Raw genomic sequence first — 24,523 nt, forward strand, 5'->3', positions numbered from 1 at the left:
CAGTGACTTATCATCTTTATCAGATTCGTTGTTTTTGCGGAATGATTCAAGATTTTCCTCATCAATGTTTTTACTCAGGAACTCTCTCTAAATACCGCTTGGGTTCCTCTGATGTAACCATTGAAGGCACACTTTACGATTCTCCTGGTACTGTTACAGCTTAAGGGCTCCATGGACAAAGTCCACATTTTCGGAAATTTCTTGAGGAATTCTTTTGTACTTGTAGAGGACTGTCGTTGGTGTGACAGCCCCACCGACACTCCCTGTTACTATGACGGTTATGCATTCTTTATCGTCGGCATTTACCTGCTGGTACACTGTCTCGATTCCTTTTTTGGCTAAGACCCTGCTCCTCTAGGGGCGGCAGGTTATATGAAAGTATGGTGAAGCAGGCAGGTTATATAAAAAAATATGGTGAGTTAGGCTGATAAACAATTTGCGGCAAAACTAACGCTAACATTATTAATTAAATGGGTACGTTATAATGACCAAAGTAAATCCTCCGTGATGCCCTGCATTTTTTTTATCGCGTCGCTATTTCTCGTAAGTTGTCGGCTATTGTTGGCCTGCTTCATTCAGTTGCTATATATTCAGGGCTATAATTCAAGAAATTTTTGTTTTCCGGAGAAAAAATACACAAACCCGTTGCTGAAAAAATAAAAAAATAAAGTTGACGCCCAGGTCATCTACTGGACAGAACCACCCTAGACACTTCTAATTAATAAATAATCATCGTTCCATACTTATGAATGTAAAAATTGTTCATAACTAAGTGAAATAATTTTATTTAATTTATCTAGTAGTTGACCACCCTGGTCAACTACTGAAAAAGTATTAAAAAAAGTTTGAGTAGTTGACCCCCCCCACAAACTTGCTTCCTTGTAAATATAACTTAAAAATTACAAATGATATCGATACTTCAATATTATGACTGCCCGTAATGCATTAACTTGATATTATGAAGTCAAAAACATTAAATTGCCATATGCTTACATCCACTGATATCCTTGACAATTTACTTAAGAAATTAAAAATAAAATGCTTACGGCGTGATGTGTTGTTTTCAAATAGCTGCTATGACGCTCCTATGACATATGGTGATGTGTTAGTTCCTCAATCCGACCACAGATGGCTTCACTTGTCTCAACTTTACAATTTAGAGCAATCCCGTGTCTACGTTTCTTATTTTGGGCATTTTACTGAAAAAAGGTCAACTACTGGTACATTTACCTTAATTTTATTTAACAAAGACGCAAGAATAGTAAGTTTTATTTTTTAAAAACTATTTTTTATATACAATTGCATAGATCGGTCCTTAGGATTGTGCAATTAAAAATAAAAATATTTAATCAACAAACCTTATGAAATTAATTATCGGCAGTCATTCAAATATAATAACTTCTTGTTATTTTGACACAAACATAATCTCTAAAAATGGAAAACCGTTAAGTGACGGAGAATATATTATGAAAGAAGAGTGGTTCAAATGCTTTCACTCCACAATCTCTTTGAGAATTTTGAAAACAAGACAAAAATATTCAAAGAATAAAAAGACATGCCTTCGGGTAGAGAAATACGGTGAAAGATGGAATATCAATTGTAATTTTTAAACTTTTTTTTTTTAGAAAATTTTTAAAAACGTTTTTTTCGTCACCAAAAACTGCTTGGCACGTCAGATAGTCGAAAAATATTTGGGAAATTTTGGCACGCGATGGTAAAAAGGTTTGCCATCCCTGTGCTAGGGGATTATTAAAAATTGTGTATTTTTTATTAGCTCTGATTTACCAGGTAGACAGTGCTTTTTTCCTTGCATGAACCACAAATTACTGTATGTTATGATATTATAATATATTTCGTATATTATGACTTCTGTATCGTTTTTTTCAGGAAAAACTTTGTGGACGATGGCGACACGTTGATTTTAGAAGACGAATTGCAAAGAATAAAACTAATGGGCGATGTTATAAATGTCCATGACCTAGTAACCGGTGTTGTCTGCGCAGTTCTAGGTAAATATTGCCATTAATAAAAACATAATTTCAATTAAAATATTCTCAAATTGTCAATTATTTATCAATCTAATCAATGTTTTGTTTTTTCATGTCTACGCCAAAACTGAAAATGTAACCTGTGTTTAGGGGTAACCTGTAAGTTGAACTATTTAAAAAAAGGTGCTTTCTTTCACCTGTCTAATGTCCGCTTCAAATGATGTGTTGATTGATACAAATAGCAACAGTTTTAATGAATGAAGTGTGGCAATATGCAGAAGAATACCTTATGAATATCTGTGTCAATCAGTGCATTTTCTGATGTTGGTCTAACAACATTCACGGCTTATAATAATTATAGGTTGCACCTGTATTTAATGTCATTTAATGTATTCATGAATAGAGAACCAATCCTGAGCCAAAATTTTGATCCTGGGATTTCGGGATTACAATTTTACGATCCCGGGACCGGTCTAGTTTTTTTCGATAGTTAATATATTTTTTTTATTTATACAAATTTAATAGCATTGATAAATTGGTCAAAAATGTCTAGTATAATTTATGCTATTTAACCGGATGGCTGCCAATAACGTCTTAAGACGCGAACTTTTCTGTGAACGGAATGGCACTCATACAAAAATGACGTCTTTTGACATCCCGCTTTAAACGGAAAACGGGGGATAAACATACAAATATGTTGAGCACACAACGACATATATTGGGAATGTCGTCACATACTCAGAATTGAAACAGAATGCGTTTTTACCACTTGAAACGTAAATTGATATTATTTTTTTTATTTTTGCAATAAAATTCGCGGCGTGCAAGGTACCGCCATACATACACCTACCGGCAGTAAACAGGATAAGAAATTTAATGTTGATATTGTGCACGTTCAATCTTGGAAATACATGGGCTTAATCGAGTAAATAATATTGTAATATAGATAATATTGTGAAAGTAAAACAGTTTTTTTTATTTATTTAGAAAAGCATTCATAAAATTCATTAAATTCGGCATAGAAATAAGTGCCTGCCTGCATGTTCGTGGCACTGGCGGTTAGACGCTGTTCCCGTGCCAGAATGTCAGTGGCGTCTAGCTGGTTAAATGAACGAATTTATTATTTTTCTGATGTTCTTACGATTGCGTATGACAACAAAAAATGGTTATTTATTATCCGTGAGCATCCGGCGATTCCCCCTGTGACATGTGCAGGTACATACACTTCACTAACATCATTTTGTACACATATTAATTGATTGTGATTGATAAAAAAATCAATCCCGAAGGTTTCGGGATTATGTTTACTATTCCCGGGATTCATAGGTATCGAAAATTGTCCGGGATCCCGGGATTGGATTCCCTATTCATGAACACAGCAATTATGGATTATGTGTCTTCATTGTTTTTCCAAAGTGATTTATGTTCACAGCGACGTGAACGTGCATGGATTTACTTGCACCAATAGTGTGTATTTTAAAATATCGCAATAATAACTGTTTACACGTAAAAGTGCTGACTGTCTCACCAATCTCATTCTTTAAGAGTAAGCGAGACATGATTTGTAGTCATTTTATGGTACTATTTGACAGGTCGTGAAAATCGGTTAACCTCAAAATGAGTCTCTGCGCGGTGTAGTTTGTTTTTTTACCGGAAGGTTTACTACTATATCGTTCTACTGTGCAGGCACCTCACTGTCCAATTGTTTCGTGAAAATTCAGAAGCTTTTGAACTTTTTTAATCCATGCATGCAATTTGCACAATAATACGTACTATCAGTAGTAAATCCATGCACGTGTTAACTTTTAAATATAGTACTACATCTGTGGCTGCATAGTAAATGAAAGCTTGCACCTCGCATTGTAGGGTGTCGTCAGTTATTCTGGTAGTCAACGGCTGCGATGGCGAGGTTAGACGTGGTGAATCCATTGTCACGCACGGCGTTTTACCCCGCCCTGCAATCTCATTTTTGTTCAGCTTCCGACATTTGTGGTCTTTTCTCAGTGTGAATTTCCTTATTGAGCATGTTTGAAATTTTCACTGCTACTGAGTGTATCTCAAAAGTATGCATAGTTTGGATTTAGTACATCAAAAATGATTATTTGAAACAACAGAAACAATTTTGATTTGGCAGCATACAGATTAAGTTAACGAATAAAGTTCGTACGTAAAATGATATTCGCTGGGAACCACAATGAATGTCGAATAATTACATATTTCATTACAAACATGCGTAGGTTTGAATTGTATCAAAATTGTCTTTGTATCCGATGTCGGTAAAGTGTAAACTATGAATGTGTTCAATGTACTGGTTCCCAATCTATGGGTCGCGACCCACAATGTGTTTTCTAGGTGGTCTACTAAAAAGTAAACTGAAAAAATATTGATTATGCTGGAATATTCATTATTGATATGAAGCATTTTTGGATGGAGTTTCTATGCCGCAATCAGTTAACTGATAGTAATTAACGTAAGAATTGGTGTAATTACGGCGCGTAAAGACGCTTTCGGCAGTTAACCGAAATTTACACTTGAAGGGGGCCTGGGCTAATGCATATTGGGGCCCTCGAAAACCTAACTTATTCCGATTTAAAATTTGAAAAAAACGTTAAAATTTAATCAGTCTAGTGGCAGAATTATTCCTTGGAGCTATTATATTTTATATAGTTGAATGAAAACTAATAAGTATGACTAACAAAGTTTAGCGTGCACTATTTATGTTGGATCTCAACAGCCTACCTTCACCCTTTGCCACTGATATAATATTATATACCTATTTGTGCATTGTAAATATTTCTCCCGGAAGCATACTACCAATCCTTTAACCCTATGGTAAATCCGGTCCTGTTTACTTATTTTGTAAAAAAATATGTAGGTATGTATATTGACTGCATAATCTGAAAACCAGACAACTGCACTTTTGACCAAAAATGAGATTTTGATTACGTTTTGTTATAAAGCATGTTTTCTATGCTCACACATAATTTCAAACTCCTAAACCTATAAATAAATGCGTTATCGTTCTTTACACAAAACACCCAACTGCAGGTGCTAATTTTCCAACATCGTAAATGGAACAACTCCACTCTTTATAAATTTTCTTTATATATAAAAGGGAAACTAAAATAGTGTATTAATTCATAGTGCAGCTTATTTGTAAAAAAAATAATTTCCAAGTGTATTTTCGGAATTGTTAAAATCCGCACGATGGTTAAATTATTAAGTTTTTTCTCCTTTCTGAACAATTTGCCCAAATGGAGTTTGCCGATTTGCAGATTAAGGGGGAGAGGCACGCCAGCAGAGAACCTAGCCTAAAAATAAGAAGCTTGCAATTTGAGATTTTTTATTGATAATTTACGGATATAAATATATGATAAAAAGGATTTCAAGTTATAAACATTTATATTTTTATAAAAATCGATGTTTTTTAAAATGAATATAAAAAAATATTAAAACGATAAATTAGTCAAAAATCTAAATGACAAAAAATCTAAAACTTAATAAACTAAATTTTAATAATAAATATGACCATAAAATATAATGTAATAATAAGATGTGACCCTGCGACGAATTCACATTTTATTACATTTTTTTACAATTGTAAGTTTATCATTAAATTAAAAAAAAAAACAAAAAATCTTTTTAATGTTTTTTAGATACGAGGGTGGGTCAATAAGTCCTTAGAAAAGCTGACAAGTGGCGCGACTAGTACTGTAAGCGGTTTGTTTTCATGCAGCGGCACTACCGATTCAGTATGCTGCGAAGTTTCAATCAGATTGGTCGGGTTGTTGTGTGTTTCTCGTACATTTAAAAATGGAGGTAGGCTGTTAAGATCCAACATAAATAGTGCACACTAAACTTTGTTAGTTATACTTATTAGTTTTCAAGTCTTTCTTTCAAAGTTCTCAAGTACTTTTAGTAGTCTATACGTGATATTTCGGAAATCGACACTCTATTTACATACGAAAATCAGAAAATTTGGCTGCAAGTGGGAACAAACAGTTTCATTATAAAATTTATAAAAGTCGAACGAACAATATAATATCTACATAGCTGAACGTCAGTTACTTACAGATGGGAAAAAAAACTAATCTTGAAGGGACTAATAAGTAAATGTGTAATGTAAAATGTTTATATAATTATTTTTGTTAACAAGTTTAATCACCCTATTAAAATGCCTACTTATTCGAATATGGCGAGGGGTTGCAGACTATTGTGATATTTCAAAAGGTGGTCGCTACTCAAAAAAAATTGGGAACCTGTCGTTTAATGGATGTTAAAGTTTTGTAAACATTGTCTGAATCATATCATACATTTCGTAATTACATTGTGTATATGCCATTATCTTTTTTTGTCATTGAAATAGGATACTTACCATTTTATTGTTGCTATAATTTTTCGTTTTGTCATATTCAGCTTGCTTATTAAATTTGTATATTTTGTCTATTGGATGCTTTTAATTTCAATTAATTATTTCATTATTTAATTAATAATTGAATTCTTGTGACTTTCGCAGTTGGTTATTTTTGTATTTGAGTTTTCAGGGCATCACCACACAGTCTTCTTCCTTTCTCCGATGTTTTGACTTATTGTCAGAAGTGTTCTGATATTCATTCTGAAATTAATATTATTTATTTTAATATTGTTTAATACGTGCATTTTCCTTGCATCACATAATCGAATTACTACTTAGTAAACACTTTTTCACCTCGCAACACTTATTAATAGGGCCCGGATTTATATGCTAGTGCATGTTTTGTTAGGGTGTATGCACAGCTATGAGAGTTGCACAGAAATCTGTTTTGAAAGACACAGAATCCAAAAATAAAATTTTGTTGCGCATATAAATGCATATTTGAGACGTTAGAGCATATTTGAGACATTAGTGCCTATTTCATAAATTAATATGCATATTTTAGAGCTTTTGAATTTATAATTTTAGTTTTTTTAAATTATTTTATCGAAATATTACTAAAATAGATAGGTAGACAGTTTAGATGTACTTGCCGTGGATTTATCAGAAAAAGTGAAGTCAACTCGGGCACCTTTATTTAAATTTTGCGCAATCACCTCTGTGGACATTGAGAGGTCGTTTTCCGCATATAAACAAAATACTGACAGATATGCGGAAAATTTGAATGTCAAAGCAAAATATTGAAAAAAACTTTTTTTTCGGACAAAAAAACACCACTTAAATAATAATATTTAGGATTAGTAAAGTGTGTCGTTTTTGTTTTTTTAAATTGTGTATAGTTTACATTGCATTTCTTATTAAATTATTTGTACTTGTAAACAAACTATTTTGAATACTATGATTGATTATTTGCATTTTTTTGTTATTGTATTGTATTGATTGAGATTATTAATTTGTTATTCGATTTTTATCAGTAATATTGGGTGAAGTGGGTATTTACGATTTTTTTTCATTAAAATGTATATACTGCATATTTCTTTGGTTATAGCGCATATTTTAATGATTTTAAGTGCATTCATATAATCATGTTTTTTGTTGCATATAAATCCGCTCCCTACTTATTAATGTTTATTATATTAAAAATGTATTTTCTCACCGAGGCCTGAGATACTCAGTGTAAGCATTTTCCATCGTGATGGGTTCAATAAAAATATACAAGTACAAGTATATTCTTCTTCTATAAAATATACCAAACTGTAGAATTTAATTTAATTTATAAGATATTATCTGTTTTCTCTTTTTAGTTATAAAAATGTTTGGTCATGAAAATTGTCTGGGAAAATTCACATCACATAACAGTCAATCTATTTTATAAGGCATTAATGATATTTTCTAAATAATAGGTTACGAAGATGGTGATGGTCTATTCAAAATGATGGATTGCTGCTGGGCTGACTGCGCACCTCAAAAGAAGCCGTCTTCGTACGAGGAAGATAGGTAAAAAATATCATTATTTTAATAAAGCTTTTCAATATTACAATCGTGTAATGAGCCCTATTTCAATAAAAGCCACTCTAATATTATTTACATTGTGGTTGAATACAAATTGTATAAAAAATATTTAAATTTGGGCATATCATGTGTCTAATCTTGTGCTTTTTTCCAATAAAAGTTATTTTTGTTTACCAGTTTCAAATTAGTATGAATGTCCAATGGGTGAACCCATATTATTATCAGAAGATTCTCCGATTAACACTCATTGCATTATCTCCTGCTTGCCTATGGTGAATTGCAGGATGTCGATCATATCCTATAGAAGTGGATCCCCATATCGTCGTGTGTTTTCTACAACCACGTATCTCAAAAAACACAACTTTTCAGGATAGGCAAAAAACAACTCTCTTCTCATAGTTTTTAATTCAGAAATAAATTTTCTTCTATGAAATGTCTATTTAGTATGGTTATGTTTCTTCAATCTATCGCACTACACTTTCAACCGAACAGTCATATTGTCGAAGATACGAGAATGCGTTGCAACTTTACTGTGAATCGTCTCCTATATATTATTATCCTAAGAGATTTTGGAAAACGCACCAACGGCCCATTTAAGCGACATTTTATTGTTATTTTTACATCTTCACTTCAAAATGTGCGCTACCGATTGAATTGACCACATTTCAGAAATTTTCAATGATTTTACAGGTACGTGACGTTTATATCCGATATTTTCTCATATACCGCATACGATTCGCCATATTTCTTTTAACGTACAGCAGAATGACGTCTTCGTCGCTTAAGACCTTCTAATCCTTTAATTGACTAACGGATTCAATTATTTTTATTCAAATATCGTAATGTAGGCATTGGCGCACTTTTTTTCGGTGAAAAAGCCATAATTTTGGTACAATTCATTTGGTAAATTACCTTTTGACAGCCGCGTGCGCTACTGCTGTTCCAAATTTGATTCTTTTTAAATATTTTTTTACGGCTATCACGTTTAAATGTTTGCAACAATGTAGTACTAATATACTTTCGAGTGCGATATTTATATTAAAATGCATTTTGACAGACAGTTCCTAATCGGTTCGAGTGATACACATACTTTATTTAATTTAATCATGTTCCCGAGAGATATTAAATTCGAATTAATTCATAATATCGACTCAAAAATTAAATAAGTATCCATAACCTCAAAATAAATGTAACGTCATCATAAAATGTATACACACATAGTGTTTATTTTTTTGTTTTTTAGAGTATGGCTATAAATACTATTTTTTTGAACCAATGAAAATTATTTAAAGCCTGGATATAAATATGATTTAAAATTAAAATTCATTTTTCACACACATCGGATCGGCTGATACACATACTTTATTTGATTTAATCATGTTCCCGAGAGATATTAAATCCGAATTAATTCATAACATCGTCTCAAAAATTAAATAAGTACCCATAACCTCAAAATAAATGTAACGTCATCATAAATTAATGTATACACACATAGTGTTCTTTTTTTTAAGTATGGCTATAAATACTATTTTTTTGAACCAATATATTATATTTATCAAAATTTATGATAATTATCTACTATTCATATCGTCATTATCATCATCATCTGGATTAATCCACTGTTGGATGAAGGTTATCCCAACTTGATTCTATTTTTCTTGGTGATAGGAATTGCCATATTATATATTTAAAAATCGTGTTTTTATATACCTACCCATTTATATCATCATTATCGTCATTAACCAGTATCAATCCACTGCTGGATGATGGCTTCTCTATGCTGATTGTATCCCTGTCGTTCATATGAATTGCTGTATTTATCAAAATCGGTGACATTATATTTATCATATCTACATATTCATATCATCATCATCAACCAGGATCAATCCACTGTTGGATGAAGGGTTCCGCAACGTGATTCTACTACTATCGGTTTAACGAATTTGTGATATTATACCTATTTCTATCGTCCTTATCATCATCGACCTGAACCCATCCACTGCTGGATAAAGGCATCTTTAGCCTGATTCTACTCCTTTCTGTCATTTGAATTGCTGTATTTATCAAAATCAGTGATTTTATATTATATCTATTTATAATTCCATTATCATCATGAGCCTGAATCAATCCACTGGTGGATGAAGGCCTCTCTAAGTTATTTGTATTTCTGTTGGTCATATGAATTACTATATTTATCAAAATTTCTGATATTATATTTACCCATTCATAATATCGTCATTATCATCATCATCATCTGGATTAATCCACTGCTGGATGAAGGCCTCTTTAAGCTGATGCCACACCTTTGGGTCTTATAAATTCCTATTCTAATCAGAATTGATTTATTCCTCTCAGATGTATACATTGCTTCATTATTTATCAACATTTCTTTCGATATAAATTTCTCGCACCGACATTGAAACAAAATAATGTTAAAAATTATTTTTTACATTGCTTATGTACAAGGGTGGGTCAATAAGTCCTTAGAAAAGCCGACAGGTGGCGCGACTAGTACTGTAAGCGGTTTGTTTTCATGCAGCGGCACTACCGATTCAGTATGCTGCGAAGTTTCAATCAGATTGGTCGGGTTGTTGTGTGTTTCTCGTACATTTAAAAAAAAAATTTGCTTGTGGAAAATGGAAAAATGGAAAATGGAGAAAATTGAGTTTAGAGCTGTTATTAAACATTTTAATATAAAAGGGTTAACAGCAAAGGAAATAAAAAATGAGTTGGATTTAGTTCACGGCATATCTGCTCCTTCACTTGCAACTATTTATAACTGGTTAAATGAATTTAAACGTGGTCGTACATCAACAAAGGATGAACCACGCTCAGGACGTCCTGTAGAGGTGACTACACCAGAAATGATCAATAAAATCCACGATATGGTGTTAAGTGACCGAAGATTAAAGTTGAGTGAGATAATTGAGGTTACAGGGATCTCAAAAGGTAGCGTCATTTCTATTTTACATGACAAATTGGGCATGAAAAATATTTCTGCAAGATGGGTGCCGCGTTTGCTCACAGTCGACAATAAACGCAATAGGGTGGTGGCCTCTAAAGCCCTGTTGTCGCTCATGCAACGCAATCCGGATGAATTTTTTCGTCGCTTTGTGACTGTAGATGAAACATGGATACACCACTATACTCCCGAGACGAAAGAACAGTCAAAGCAGTGGATTGCGAAGGCAAACCATGTCCAAAGAAGGCGAAAACCGTAAAATCAGCTGGTAAGGTTATGGCTACTGTATTTTGGGATGCACGTGAAATTATTTTCGTTGACTATTTGGAAAAAGGAAAAAAAATAACAGGGGATTATTATGCATCTTTATTGGACCAGCTAAAAAACAAAATTGAAGAAAAACGGCCTCATTTAAACAGGAAAAAAATCCTCTTTCATCAGGACAATGCCCGTGTTCACACATGTTTACGATCAATGGCTAAAATTGAAGAATTGAAGTTCGAATTGGTCGACCACCCACCGTATTCGCCAGATTTAGCCCCCAGTGACTTTTTCCTTTTCCCAAACTTAAAAAAATGGCTAAGTGGACAACGTTTTTTTTCAAATGAAGAAGTCATCGATCGGACAAATGCTTATTTTGAAGACCTTCCGAAAACTTATTTTTCTGACAGTTTAAAAAATATTGAGAAACGTATAACCAAGTGTATTGAGCTCCAAGGAGATTATGTTGAGAAATAAAAAAAAAATACAAAAATAAAAACTGTTTTAATGCTTTTTTCTAAGGAATTATTGACCCACCCTCGTACCTTCTTCTACTCTAAATGGGCCCCGCGGGAGATTAATATTCACGTTATATTGGATCACTATTTTCATGATAATCACATATTGCATTGTATTCGAACGGTTGAGATGTATAATTTATCATATTTAAATGCACGTGATTTAACGAAACATTCATATTACCTATACACATATTATATCAAAATGTCAGTGGTAGCAATCGGTGATTGCCAGCTGTTTTGCTAGACCTAGCAGCCTGAGGTGGTATCAGACAACATTCTGAAGGCCAGACTCCAGACTAAACTACGTGGATGACCTCAAATTTGTATTGGCAGTGACAAGGAAAAACTATGGCGTCGTCTATGCATTCTTCACAATAATTGTATTCAAATCCAACACCATATCATTAGGATGCCAAGCTGTCTGCAAGACCTAGCGAGACAGACTGGCGAGAGCCAGCTGGCTCAGCTAGTTCCACTATATTAATGCAGTAAGCACGTATCTTGACTTGCGAGAAAGAGCTTCCATATAATCATTGGTCGGAGTTCAGTATTCTGTGTACTTACAAACACGTATCTCAAGATACGAGTTTATAATATTTGTAAAAAGTCTTTTATTGTGATAAGATTTTTTTGTAATTGCTTAAGGGGGGAGGTGTTCCATGTCAGCTATTTTCTGGTATTTTCGGAGGTTAAGCCTGAATCTTACGTAAGATTTATAGAAAAACTATTTATATAATTATGAAGCTTATTCATCGGCAAATATTTATGTTGAACATTTGATAACTGCATAAAGTATTTTTATGACGTAAAATAATATTCTTTGGAACCTTGAAATGTAATAATGGACAACGAGGCCATATTTTTGTGACATTAATGGACTGTGTTGATAACCGTTTTTTCCACTAAATATTATGTCAAACCGTTTATTATAGATAGTTTTAATGTTATCAAACATAATGTAGTAAAATATATTCAGTATAATTATAATATTTGCAGTTTCTGTTGGCTCTAAATCTAACGGAATCGACTGGATATTTTGTTATTAAAATATGCGATAATAATAGACATTCCAAATAATCTAAAGCTACGTATCAGAAGGGTTATCATTAATCATTGAATAAATGATGAAATATCTTGTTAAATATAAATTTATAATACTAAATAGATACATTTTAAAAACAACCATTTCACGAAATATTTGACCAACTCGATGGGACGTCAGACCGCCTGCAAATTTGGCGTTAGATGTATGGAATCTTTAGCTGGTGTTATTTTCACTTCATATGACCAAAAAAATACGCCAATCCACGAATATTGTATAAAAATATGTTTATAAAAGTGAATGCTACAAATTGAGCACAAAAATAGGTGATACAAACATAAATTCGGACAAATTATTCAAAAGGAAAACATATTTTGACATTTGAGGACAAAACAAAAAAAAATCTGAAGAAATTTGTATTTGCGTCAATTCTACGTTATGTCATACTAAATCATACATTATAATTTTTAACACTGTTGCAATCTATTTTGCCTAATATTGCAACATAGCAATCAGTTTTCTGTCCCTTTCTATAACTATCTCCCTCTACATTCAAAATAATTATGATTGTAGTAGGTATGTATTTTATAAATTGTGATAGATTTTATTTTATTTCAGTGAAATATATCAGGTCGTCCAGTATTGCCATATCTACTAAAATATTATTGGATTGATATTTTAGTAAATAATTGAATGAAGTTTTTCACCATTTGTATCTACTATTAGTTTTACTATTTTTATTTAATAAATAATACACATGAGGTTTTACGAATTTCACATTTGTTATTAAACATACTTACATAATTTAGAACACCTCAAACACATCGCGAAGTAAAAATATCTATATTTTTTACTTAGCCAAATTATGAATCTATCTAGGTTAGGTACCTACTGATATTTATATTACAGAAAATTTAACTTTTACTAAATTATGAATTTGCAAGATTATAATAATACAGATGATTTTAAAGAATACTTTCATCAAATAACATAATAATGGATGCCTGTACTTACATAATATTTTCCAATGTATTTTTTTTTTTAAAACTAACTTTAATTTCGAAAGTTTAGCCTGGCAATACTATGAACGTCATTTATTTCAGCGGGAATGCGAAATTTTCATCCTCGGTTTTTGACATAGGTACCTAACAATATTATCACAATTATTTATATCGATTGTACTTACAAAAAATGCCACGAACTCACTATCCGATGGCTGAAAGTTCCAAAAAAAGACGTAGGAGAAAAGATGGAAATACTAATACATTAAAAACACAAAGGTTTGAAATTATTATTTTATAATTTGACATAATCATACATAGTTGAAAAAACCACATTTCACAGAAAATTTTGGTTCACAATATTTATTTATCTTGCAAAAGGAAGTTTTGCGTATTACTTATTAATACACACAATTAAGTATAATGATCATTTGTACTTATATTTTTTTATATTATGTTTGTGCCACGTCTTATTCGAAATTAGTGTGTCTGTGACAAAAATTATAATCTGGTACAATAATTAATACCAGCTATTCATTTTGTTTTCTGTTAACTATCTAACTATCTACTAAACTAATATTTTTGAATGTATTATAGTATTGATATATTGCCGAAGACTATGCCTGAGCATGGAAATCCTCAAAGCATACTACCTGAACCAGAATTTCATCCCACATTTGAACACGAACACGAAGAATTTATTATAGAAAATGAAATTGAAGATTCAAGTCCTAAATTCCGTGTAGAAGGCCGTAGAATTATAGACTTTTCATATTTTTTCCAACAACTTCAATTAATTAGCCACCATGATTCTCCATTTAATTGTAATTTATCACATTTAGAATTTTTTGGGGAAAATCGGGAAAACTTTAGTAGTACATTTTTTATCCAATGTAAACTTTGTGGTAAAAAATTAAAATTATATACCACTGAAATGAACGAAAACAAAATGAATCTGTGTGACGCATTTGTATCCAGTATAATCAGTATCGGCAGTGGATTTTCAAATCTGGAAGAAATGTGTTCTGCAATTGATGTACCATCGATTACAGCAAGAACATACAGAAAGAGTCAACAGAAGGTGTACGAGTGGTTTGAAGAAACCAAAAATAAGAGTATGGAAAACGCTGCGAAAGAAGAGCGACAACTTGCAATCGAAAATGGTGACGTCGATTCTTCTGGTATTCCCATGATATCAGTTGTTGCAGACGGCTGTTGGTCGAAACGTTCATACAGATGCAATTATTCCGCAGCATCTGGCGCTGCCAAGATCATTGGTCAAAGAACCGGGAAGATTTTGTACATGTCAGTGAAAAATAAATATTGCGATTTGTGCGCCAAAGCTAAAAATAAAAATATCCCTGCTCAACAACATAAATGCTTTTTAAATTACACCGGTCCGTCAGCTGGAATGGAATCTACAGCAATATTAGAAGGCTTTAAAGAATCTATTAATACACATGGATTGATTTATTCAAAATTGATTGCTGATGGAGATTCCAGCACATACAAAAAAATTCTTGATTGTCACCCTTATCCGATTGTAACTGTCGAGAAAGTTGAATGTAAAAACCATTTAATTAGAAATTATTGTGGCAAAATAGAGGCATTAACCAAAGACACAAGATATCCCTTGAATGTAAGAAAAATCATTGCGTCAAGAAAAAGACGTCTGCGGAAAGCCGTCATAGGTGCAATCAAGTATAGAAAACTACAAGATAGTACTTTCGAAGAAAAGGTTATCGCTTTGAAAAAAGATTTAATTAATGGACCGCACCATGTTTTTGGAGACCATACTTCTTGTCTACCATATTTTTGTACAAATGAACCAAATACAGAGGACATGCTTGATGTAAATTATGTACCAGCATTAATAGAATGCAGTCTATTTTCTCAATTAATGATATATAATTCTCGTTTGGTGCTAAATTCAAAAAGTTTAATTTATAATTTTTCTACTAATATTTCAGAATCTTTTAATAACATGATTGCAAAATTTGTAGGCGGCAAGAGAATTAACTACTCTCAAAGACAATCGTACATGGGACGATGTGCAGCGGCGGTAATCGCATTTAATACAAATAAGTTACATTGCACAATTCAAAAACAAGTTTATAAAAATAGCCCAAAAGCCTTCATAAATCGCTTAGAATCAAGAAGGTTGAAAATAAATAAAAAAAAAATAGGAAAATCTTGGCGAAAACCAATACATTCTGTTCCTTTATCTAATCCAGATTATGGAGAGAGTTGCCAAAAACCTGATATGGACAAAAATCAATATCATTTGTTAAAAGAAACTTTTTTGAAAAAACTCAAACTGACAAACTATGAGAGGAGGGATATAGAAAGACGCACTGTATTACAATCTGAATGTGCAGAATGGCTAGAAAGGCGACGAAACCTTCTTACTGCCTCTGTTTTTGGAAAGGTGTGTAAGCGGCGAGAAAATACAAAATTTGGGCCTTTGGTAAAACGTTTATTATATAGCCAATCATTAGCCAACGTGAAAGCGGTAAAATATGGTAAAGAAAATGAATCAATAGCTTTACAACAGCTTAGTGTACAAGAACGAATTAAGATTGAGAGATATGGATTGTTTATCGATGATGTGTATGATTTTATCGGTGCAACGCCAGATGGCATCAGCGATGATGATACAATTATTGAAATAAAATGTCCTTTCTCAGCTGCTGGAATAAGTGCAGATGAAGCTATTGTACAGAAAAAAATTAAATTTTGGAAAGTAGATAAAGACAGGAATATGGTAATAGATAAAAATCACGATTGGTACTTCCAGATTCAGGGGCAGCTTCATATTACTAAGAAAGATGTCTGTTTATTTGGAGTTTGGACGGGACATAATTTTCCTGTTAAAATAGAATTAATCAAAAAAGACGAGACATTTTGGATTGAAAAGATTGAAAAAAAGATATATCACTTTTATATGAATTGTCTACTGCCAGAAATAGTAGATCCCAGAACCAGTAGATCTATGAATATTAGAGAACCAGAAAGGCTAAATTTCTAAATTTTATTATACTTAATATATTTTCAACAAGTCTTTATTACATCACTATTTTATAGTTCATCAAGATATATCTAATTTACTAATATAGTTTACTGTTGCGAGACACCCAGAACAAGTGTAATTTTATGAAATTCAAAATAATATGTATACTTACATCTAAATAATGATACCTACAGATCTTGCTGGCGATTCCACTGTGCCATATTTTGTATAAGCATTCGTCTCTGCAGCCGTGGAGTTTGGTCCCGTGTAAAAAGTACATTTTGTTCTCAAGGTCAAAAACCAAATTGGTTGTGCCAATGGCTTATAACCATTCCTCATAAATGATTATAACTGATATCACCTCATAACTGATCAGTGCCACGCACGAGTTAACTCGCGGGATCTTTTAAACGTCATAATTTCTGAATGAACTGTTTGTGTATATTTTCTTTACAATATTTATCATTTTAGTGTGAAAATATTCACGTTAAACATGTTGATTTGGTAAATTTTCACAAATATTTATCATTCTATTCTTATTTCATGTTTTTTAAGGGATTCATTTTATTCCAAAAATAGCTGACCTACAAGTACCCACCTAGTAAAAATTGGATTTGGATTGGATGGAATTTCCTAGTAGAAATTCCAACTGAACAACATGACGCTTTCTATATTATTTACTGTTAGTTTTTAAATTGTATTGTATTGTATTTGAAATAAATAATGTATCAATTATACACATAGAAATCAATAGATATATAAAATAGATATCACAGTTTAAAAATCAGAAAGATCAATGCATATTACCATTGTTTATGTTACAATATAAAACAACATTTATCATTGAACGTAGGTACCAAGAAAAATAGACTTCATTAAAATGTGTCAATATAGTATATACCCGATATAATTATACAAATTATTATATTGTTAATTACTCTGTGGGGTCCATATATACTGCTTCAATTGTAATTTAATTTTACAGTATAATTATTTATGTTAAGTACTTGATTTACTTATTATATGTACAAATGTAATATACTTACCTACTTATTAGGATATATCTTGGTGAATTTTAAAATAAGAGGAAATTAAATGGAGCTCATCGTGTCTAAGTAGATGTCAGCCATTGTTAAGTCTTATATAAATATTTATACATTATTAAATTGTTTTTCTGTTTTTTATTGATGTAAAGACATGGCATGTATTCAAAGTAATAACAAATTAGCTGTGTACTATTTATTTAACTTATATTAAAACCCCAAAAAAAGATTTAGTCTTGCGACATATTTTATTCTTCTAAGTTTTACTATGACATTGTAATATGAACCATGGATATAGTATAGTACTTAAAAAAATCAAAACTGGTAATATATTATTTCAATATTTAATTGTCAATTTTCATTTGAAGTCAGCATTTAATTACTGGTATAACACATAATTATTAACTGTTATCTACAACTTCAGATGGACAAATTAATTGATATATCATATTATCAATTTTTTATTTCCTTTCAACAATGTATTCATTCTAGCAGTTATTTTGAATATCTTACTAGTTTTTATGTCATGGCACCTTACAAAGGCTCCGAGCAACCGTATACTGAGCTTCGAGAACAGATGTTTACGACGGATACTGGGTGTGCGGTAATTTTAGAAGTAACGGGAGATAAAAGAACGCACCAAATAGCCTCCCATCACGCTGAGAGTGAATACGCAACTTTGTACCTGGCCCGGCCACGTGCTGCGGGTGCCTGAAGAGAATCCCAATCTGGTTTGCCTGTTCTTCAAGCCAACCGGATTCCGGCGTTCTGGATGGCCGCTAAACACTATCTATATAGCATATCTGGCAGAGTTACGGGCTGCTAGTATGACCTGGAACGATGCAAAAAAACTAGAGTGACAGAGATTCTTGGAGGCGCCGCATTGTATCCATATGCTGCAACTAAGATGCGGATATAGCCGAAGAGAAGAAGTAAAATACAGCATCTAGAAAACTTAAAGCCTTTGAAATGTGTGTGTATAGATACATGCACCTTTCATTGGTGTTGGAAAGAGAATTTTTCCAATATCAAAGTGATATTGAGGCTGAAAAAGACAAGACTTGGAGAGTGAGCTCTACCAAATGACATACCTAATATGATACAAGTAACTGATATGCATAATTATATTATATTTTATATTACGAATCAAAATAGCAACTTTTATATCATTATCGATAATAAATTTAGTGCAAAAATGTTTTTATAAAATTGTTTTATTTTTTAAACATTAGTCACTTTATATTTACCTTGTGTAATTGTACTATTAAATCTATAAAATGGGTGTATATGCTTTATGGTCAATGTCATAAATCACGCCATGTTCGAATCGTACGCCGAAAGTCGGATTTATTTCATTATTAATTAAAAGATTTATTTCATTCCATCTTATTCATATGAAACCGTCGACAAGCAAAGATCTCGGTAGACATTTTCTCCATCTGCAAAAAACATAACATAGGAACTGTTAATAGTGTGATTTTTAATCTTTTATAGTTGGCGACTGTTTGAAGAGTGGTAATTAAAACGGATTAGTGATAATACAAAGCATCAAAAAAGATTGATTAACTAAAATAAAGTAATCAGGTAGGTAACATGTTTAATAACAACTAGAACGCCTTAGATTATATCAAACAAATATATATGAAATCACAGGTTTTATATAATTCTGGAATGAATGTAACTAACCTCAAAAAAAGGATTGCATTACGTTGGAATTATGAAACATTGAAAGTATGTATAGACTAAGAAAACAATAAATAAACACTTGAATAATATATGCGAAACACACAGAACACTACGATAGTAATAAATAACATAATATTGTACTTACAGATAGTGTTTCTTATTCCTGATATAAAACACAATTGTTTTAGGTACCTTGCAATTTGCAAACATAATATTTGACAGCAGAGAGATTTTTATATTAGTCTATGGCCAAAAATACGGATTTATTTGGCTGGCTAAAAAAAAGATTTTAATATAGCAAGAACATTTTAAATATGCGACAAATAAATAAAAGTAAATATAATATAGTTGTTAAAAAAATCTGTGTACATTATAAAATATATTTAATATTATAAATACATATATTTTTTAAATTTATGTTATAATTTGTAAACGACGAAGCACGTCAGCTAATACGCATAGTAAATGTTTAAACTTCGGTAATCAAATTCGAATGTGACAGAAAGAGAAAGAATAACTTTTTAATCATATTAGCATGCGTAAAAGAGATGTAACATAATATCACTTTCACTTTAAAAATCATACCTAGTATTCAATGTCATAGTTCAACTTTAAATGAAAAAACAGAAACTCTAGGTAAGCATGTGTGCCCTTAAATCTATTATGTTATTAACTATATTTTGAGATACTTGTTAGTGGAATATGTGCATTTTCAGATTCTGAATTCATAACATCAAATAACTCAAAATTGGCAAAAATTGAGATACGTGTTTGTAGAAAATTAACGACGATATGTTGGTTAAAAGAGTAGAGCTTCTCGAGTCGGTCCGGTCCTTAATTGGACATTTAGACTTGGTTTCCATGAGGGTAAATGTCTCGGCTTTCGACAAGTTTGTAACGTCTTACGGCGAGCTATAGGTGTCTTCTTATCAAGGCTTTACTATAATACATTAAATCGGAATAGGCATTACGCACCCTATTCCACGCCAACCGAAGTTTTGGGAAGTTGCTCGCATGCTCAGTATACACTACCTTAAGGGCGGACATGCTCAGCGTAGGTTAAAATGGAACTTTTATTGCATTTTCAAACCATGATCCTGGACATTCCTTAAACGTTGTAGATAATCTATTTATATAATTTTGAAGCCTTGTTGTCCTTTATATTTATTTCAAACATTTGATGACTGCATAAAGTATTTTTATTACATAAATTATTAACTAATTAATTACTAACCGAATTTTTTTTTATTTTTTTTTAAACGGTACATGTTCAAACACGAGCGTTAACATGATCTTACTCCCTACTTCAATTTTAGTTTGTCAATTTATGGATACGGCCGTATGTTGTAGCTTAACCACTGGGGAATGGCAAAAGAAATGGCATATTTCAAAAAAACACTACCTTATACTTAGGTCAATAATTATTATAAAGCAATCATTATTCGTAGGATGTTTATCACACTTGAATGATCAAAGACATAGCTTATAACAATATCTTTAGAATTATCTTCAAATGTGTTAATCTTGCCCATTTTTTGAATAATAAAATGCCTAATTCTTGTCAAAAATAAAAATAATAAAATGCCTAATTCTTGTCATAAATTATACTAATGGTTTTATAAATGCGTTTAAAAATTAATAAATGTAAAAAATCTTAACACCGCTGCACATTCATGTACTGACATATGACTATATTCTAAAACATTAGAGCGAGAGGTTTAAAAGAACACTATTTTATGTAATAAAAATACTTTTTGCAGTCATCAAATGTTTAAAATAAATATAAAGGATAACAAGGCTTTAAAATTATATAAATAGATTATCTACAACGTTTAAGGAATGTCCAGGATCATGGTTTGAAAATGCAATAAAAGTTCCATTTTGACCTACGCTGAGCATGTCCTCCCTTAACGGGTGTGAATACGTGGCAGGTACTAGAATGAAAAGTGAGTCACTACATTATAAACCAATAATCTTTGTATGAATCGGTATATTGTTGCAATCTAGCCATTCGCCATAGATACAAGTTAATTACATTATTATTTTGAATTATTGTAGTTCGTTCCGTGTGTTCTCTTTCTTTCCTCGATGTTTTGGGCTTTTTGCAGAAGCCATTCTTACGAGATAATGTAATAAAGTGTACTGTTAGGTGTATTAATTCAAATGCCGTTCTAAGCGTGTTGAGAAGTATTCGGTTTAACTGACAGTGAATGTAGCTCAGAGTAAAAAGGGGTGATAGTTTACTGTGTTAGTTGTGACCAGAGATGCTAGATCAAATTTTGGATTTTGCTGAAAGAGTCAGAAGTCATCATGTTTTTCCTTATCACTGCCAGCCAATTTTTACTAGGTGGACACTTGTAGGCCAGCTATTTTCGGAATAAAATAAATCCCTTAAAAAATATGAAATAGGAACAGAATGATAAATATTTGTGAAAACTTACCAACACAACATGTTTATCGAGTTTATTGTGAATATTTTCACACTAAAATGATAAATATTGTTTAGAAAATATGTTTATTCAGAAGTTATGACGTTTACAAGAACCCGCGAGTTAACTCGTCCATGGCACGGATCGGTACCTCATCGTACCTATTAATATTGTCAGGGTTCTGGTGTATTTCAATGGTTTCCTTTACCAGCGTGAAACGTCCCTCTAATTTGAGCTTAAGCGTCAATTACATTGAGCTTTTTTATGAGCTGATTATTGGCAAATTTATAATCTGCCTGTAAATTCGCCCAGTGTAATCATCGAATAAGCTAATAAGCAGGTTGTAAACACTCCACCTAGAAAAGTTGAAAGCCGGTCAACTTTTCACACTACACGCCGGCGTGTGGGCTTACTGCGTCTGCGCAGTAGAGCGATGGTGGTGGAAAAACGAACTACTCATTTTGAAATTTACATTTTTGACGTTTAATGGAAACATTGTTGGAGCGTAGCGACCTCCCGGTAAAAAAACGAACTACGTTCCGTCAAAATCGCTCGCTGGCTTGTGGCTTATCAGCGAATGGAAAGTTTTGTGTGTACTCATGAAGTCGCAGTAGCTGAACCGCCCGCTTTTAAATTCGCCAATAAGCAGCTCGTAAAAAAGCTCAATGTAATTGACGCTTTAGGATCTTATTCTTGAAGCTAAATTTGTGGCCTGTATGTGTGGAGTGTTAAGTAATCGCTGACTGATATGCCCTCACAAGTCCACTCATACTCTTTTAATCATCTTTGAAGTCTTAATTTGAATTGTTGGTCTATACACTTTCCAGATTTGTAGTCATAGTATCTGGCCTCAACCTGTCTTCCAGCAAAGACAATTGTCTCTCTACGCAGCTATTTGTGGATTGGCTGATTGGCTTAGTCGGTGGAGATGAACAGCGGGAGGAAGTATCCAAAGTGGTTCGGCTCATCATAGCAGGTACAAATGTTATATTTTCAATGTTAGCCTTATCAATACTACATCTCTATATTGGTCTTGGCCGTTGATGTATAAAGTCAAGCGTCAGTAAACTTTTCAGACCTATGGGCCACATTCAACTGTTGGTTTTAATAATAGGGCTTAAGTGTTTAAGAGAAGATAAATCTTTAATGATACAGACTTTAAAGTAGATATGAAACAAAGATGATTTATAAAATCGAAACAGAATGATAAAATATTACGGAATAAAAACATTTCAGTAGCTATGCCAACATTTTATTTTATGTTTATTTTAAATAATTACCGATATCCTAAATAATGTTCAATATATATTACGTGGCCGCGTGGCTTAAGCGTTGGACTATCACGCCGTGGTTCCCAGGTTCGAAACCTGAGTCTGGCAAGTACACATATTGTTTTTCAATTTGTGTGTTAGTCAGGGTATGGACCTAGATACACATATTGTTTTTCAATTTGTGTGTTAGTCAGGGTATGGACCTAATAGGTTGAGCAAGTGGCTGACATCCATTTCTTGTAAAAAAACAAAAATCTGTTAATACAAACCTCTACTCTGTGGAGGCCCATATGATCCTATTAGGATCGGACATGGTCGGAAAAAATATATTACGTAAACACAAAAGACATAAAATAATTACTTACTACAATAATCAAGTCACAGAATACAATATTGCAGTACGATATTACATCTATACCTGATCCTCTTTTTGCACGGCGGATACGTACCAAAGACTACCGTCCAAAACAAAACCGCATAAAAAAAGTTAAGGTGCACATACAAAAATTGTAGATAGGTTCCATTACTTAAAATCAACTCAAATATGTAATTCTTCACATGAAATTCAAAAATAAATCGAATTTCATACATAAAAATATGTATTCATAAAAATACATAGTTTTCGATTTAAATTAATCTTAGCATCGAGAAATATATTCATTCAGTGTCGCTACTTGACAATAAACGTGACCGTTTACTGCTGCTTTGCGCTGGCGAAAAATCGCTCTCATCGCTGGAAATATTTGATGACGCTGACGCCGAAGCATGCGGCGCGATTTTCGTATCGAACCTGAAGTGACTGACTAGTGGCGCCATGTATGTACGTATGTATGTCTGGGCGGCATCCGGTGACAACATATGTATATAACCAGTGGCGTGCGGTCCTTTGCATTGCAATTTTTTGATAAATATGTACATACATATGTATTTTTATTCTTTTTTGTTTTTTTAAAGCGTGTTTAAGCAAAAAAATCAGTACTTTTTGTAAACCGTGTTATTTCAAAACCATGCAAAAAAAAATCCGTGCAAAAAGAGGATCGGGTGTACATATACACAATAAAAAAAGGGTGCATTACCATGTTCGAGCATACAGGTCTCCGCAGAGTGGAAGTTGTATTAACAATTTTGATTATAAGGAATACTTACTAGCTATTCTCCCAACCCATTGTGTCCTAGCACTAGATCAAATACACATTGAAAAGGTAAAACGTTTTTTTTTTGACAAGCCGTGGGTTCAAATCCGTGATCCATTGGCTACATATTTATATGAAGACAACCACAACACGTTAAGTCAAAATGGGTGCTATATACAACATTATAGTTTTATCTAAATAGTATTGCATATCTAATTAACCTGTGTACTTCACTGTTATGGATTGTAAA

The 24,523-nt window shown here is 32.4% G+C and overlaps 1 protein-coding gene and 1 long non-coding RNA gene across 3 annotated transcripts in view; one reads left to right on the forward strand and one right to left on the reverse strand.

Moving 5' to 3' along the window:
- The window catches only part of PolD2 (DNA polymerase delta subunit 2), a 34,052-nt gene that overhangs the window by 2,647 nt on the left and 6,882 nt on the right, over positions 1-24,523 (forward strand). The window contains exons 2-5 of one of the 2 annotated variants that reach the window (XM_085959780.1): positions 1,888-2,009; positions 2,139-2,147; positions 7,806-7,899; positions 22,697-22,845. In XM_085959780.1, coding sequence (XP_085815906.1) covers positions 1,888-2,009; positions 2,139-2,147; positions 7,806-7,899; positions 22,697-22,845 — 374 coding nt within the window. The remainder of the gene's footprint in view (positions 1-1,887; positions 2,010-2,138; positions 2,148-7,805; positions 7,900-22,696; positions 22,846-24,523) is intronic. The other variant, XM_085959782.1, reaches the window with a different exon arrangement.
- LOC147063275 (uncharacterized) lies at positions 17,898-19,662 on the reverse strand. Its single transcript, XR_015072122.1, has 3 exons — positions 19,586-19,662; positions 19,002-19,193; positions 17,898-18,586 (listed from the first exon to the last, which is right to left on the reverse strand). It is a non-coding gene; the product is annotated as an uncharacterized LOC147063275 (long non-coding RNA).

The sequence above is a fragment of the Rhyacophila brunnea genome, unplaced genomic scaffold (genome assembly GCF_057557595.1).
Source record: "Rhyacophila brunnea isolate RB1 unplaced genomic scaffold, BYU_Rbru_1.0 scaffold_9, whole genome shotgun sequence".
NCBI lineage: Eukaryota > Metazoa > Arthropoda > Insecta > Trichoptera > Rhyacophilidae > Rhyacophila > Rhyacophila brunnea.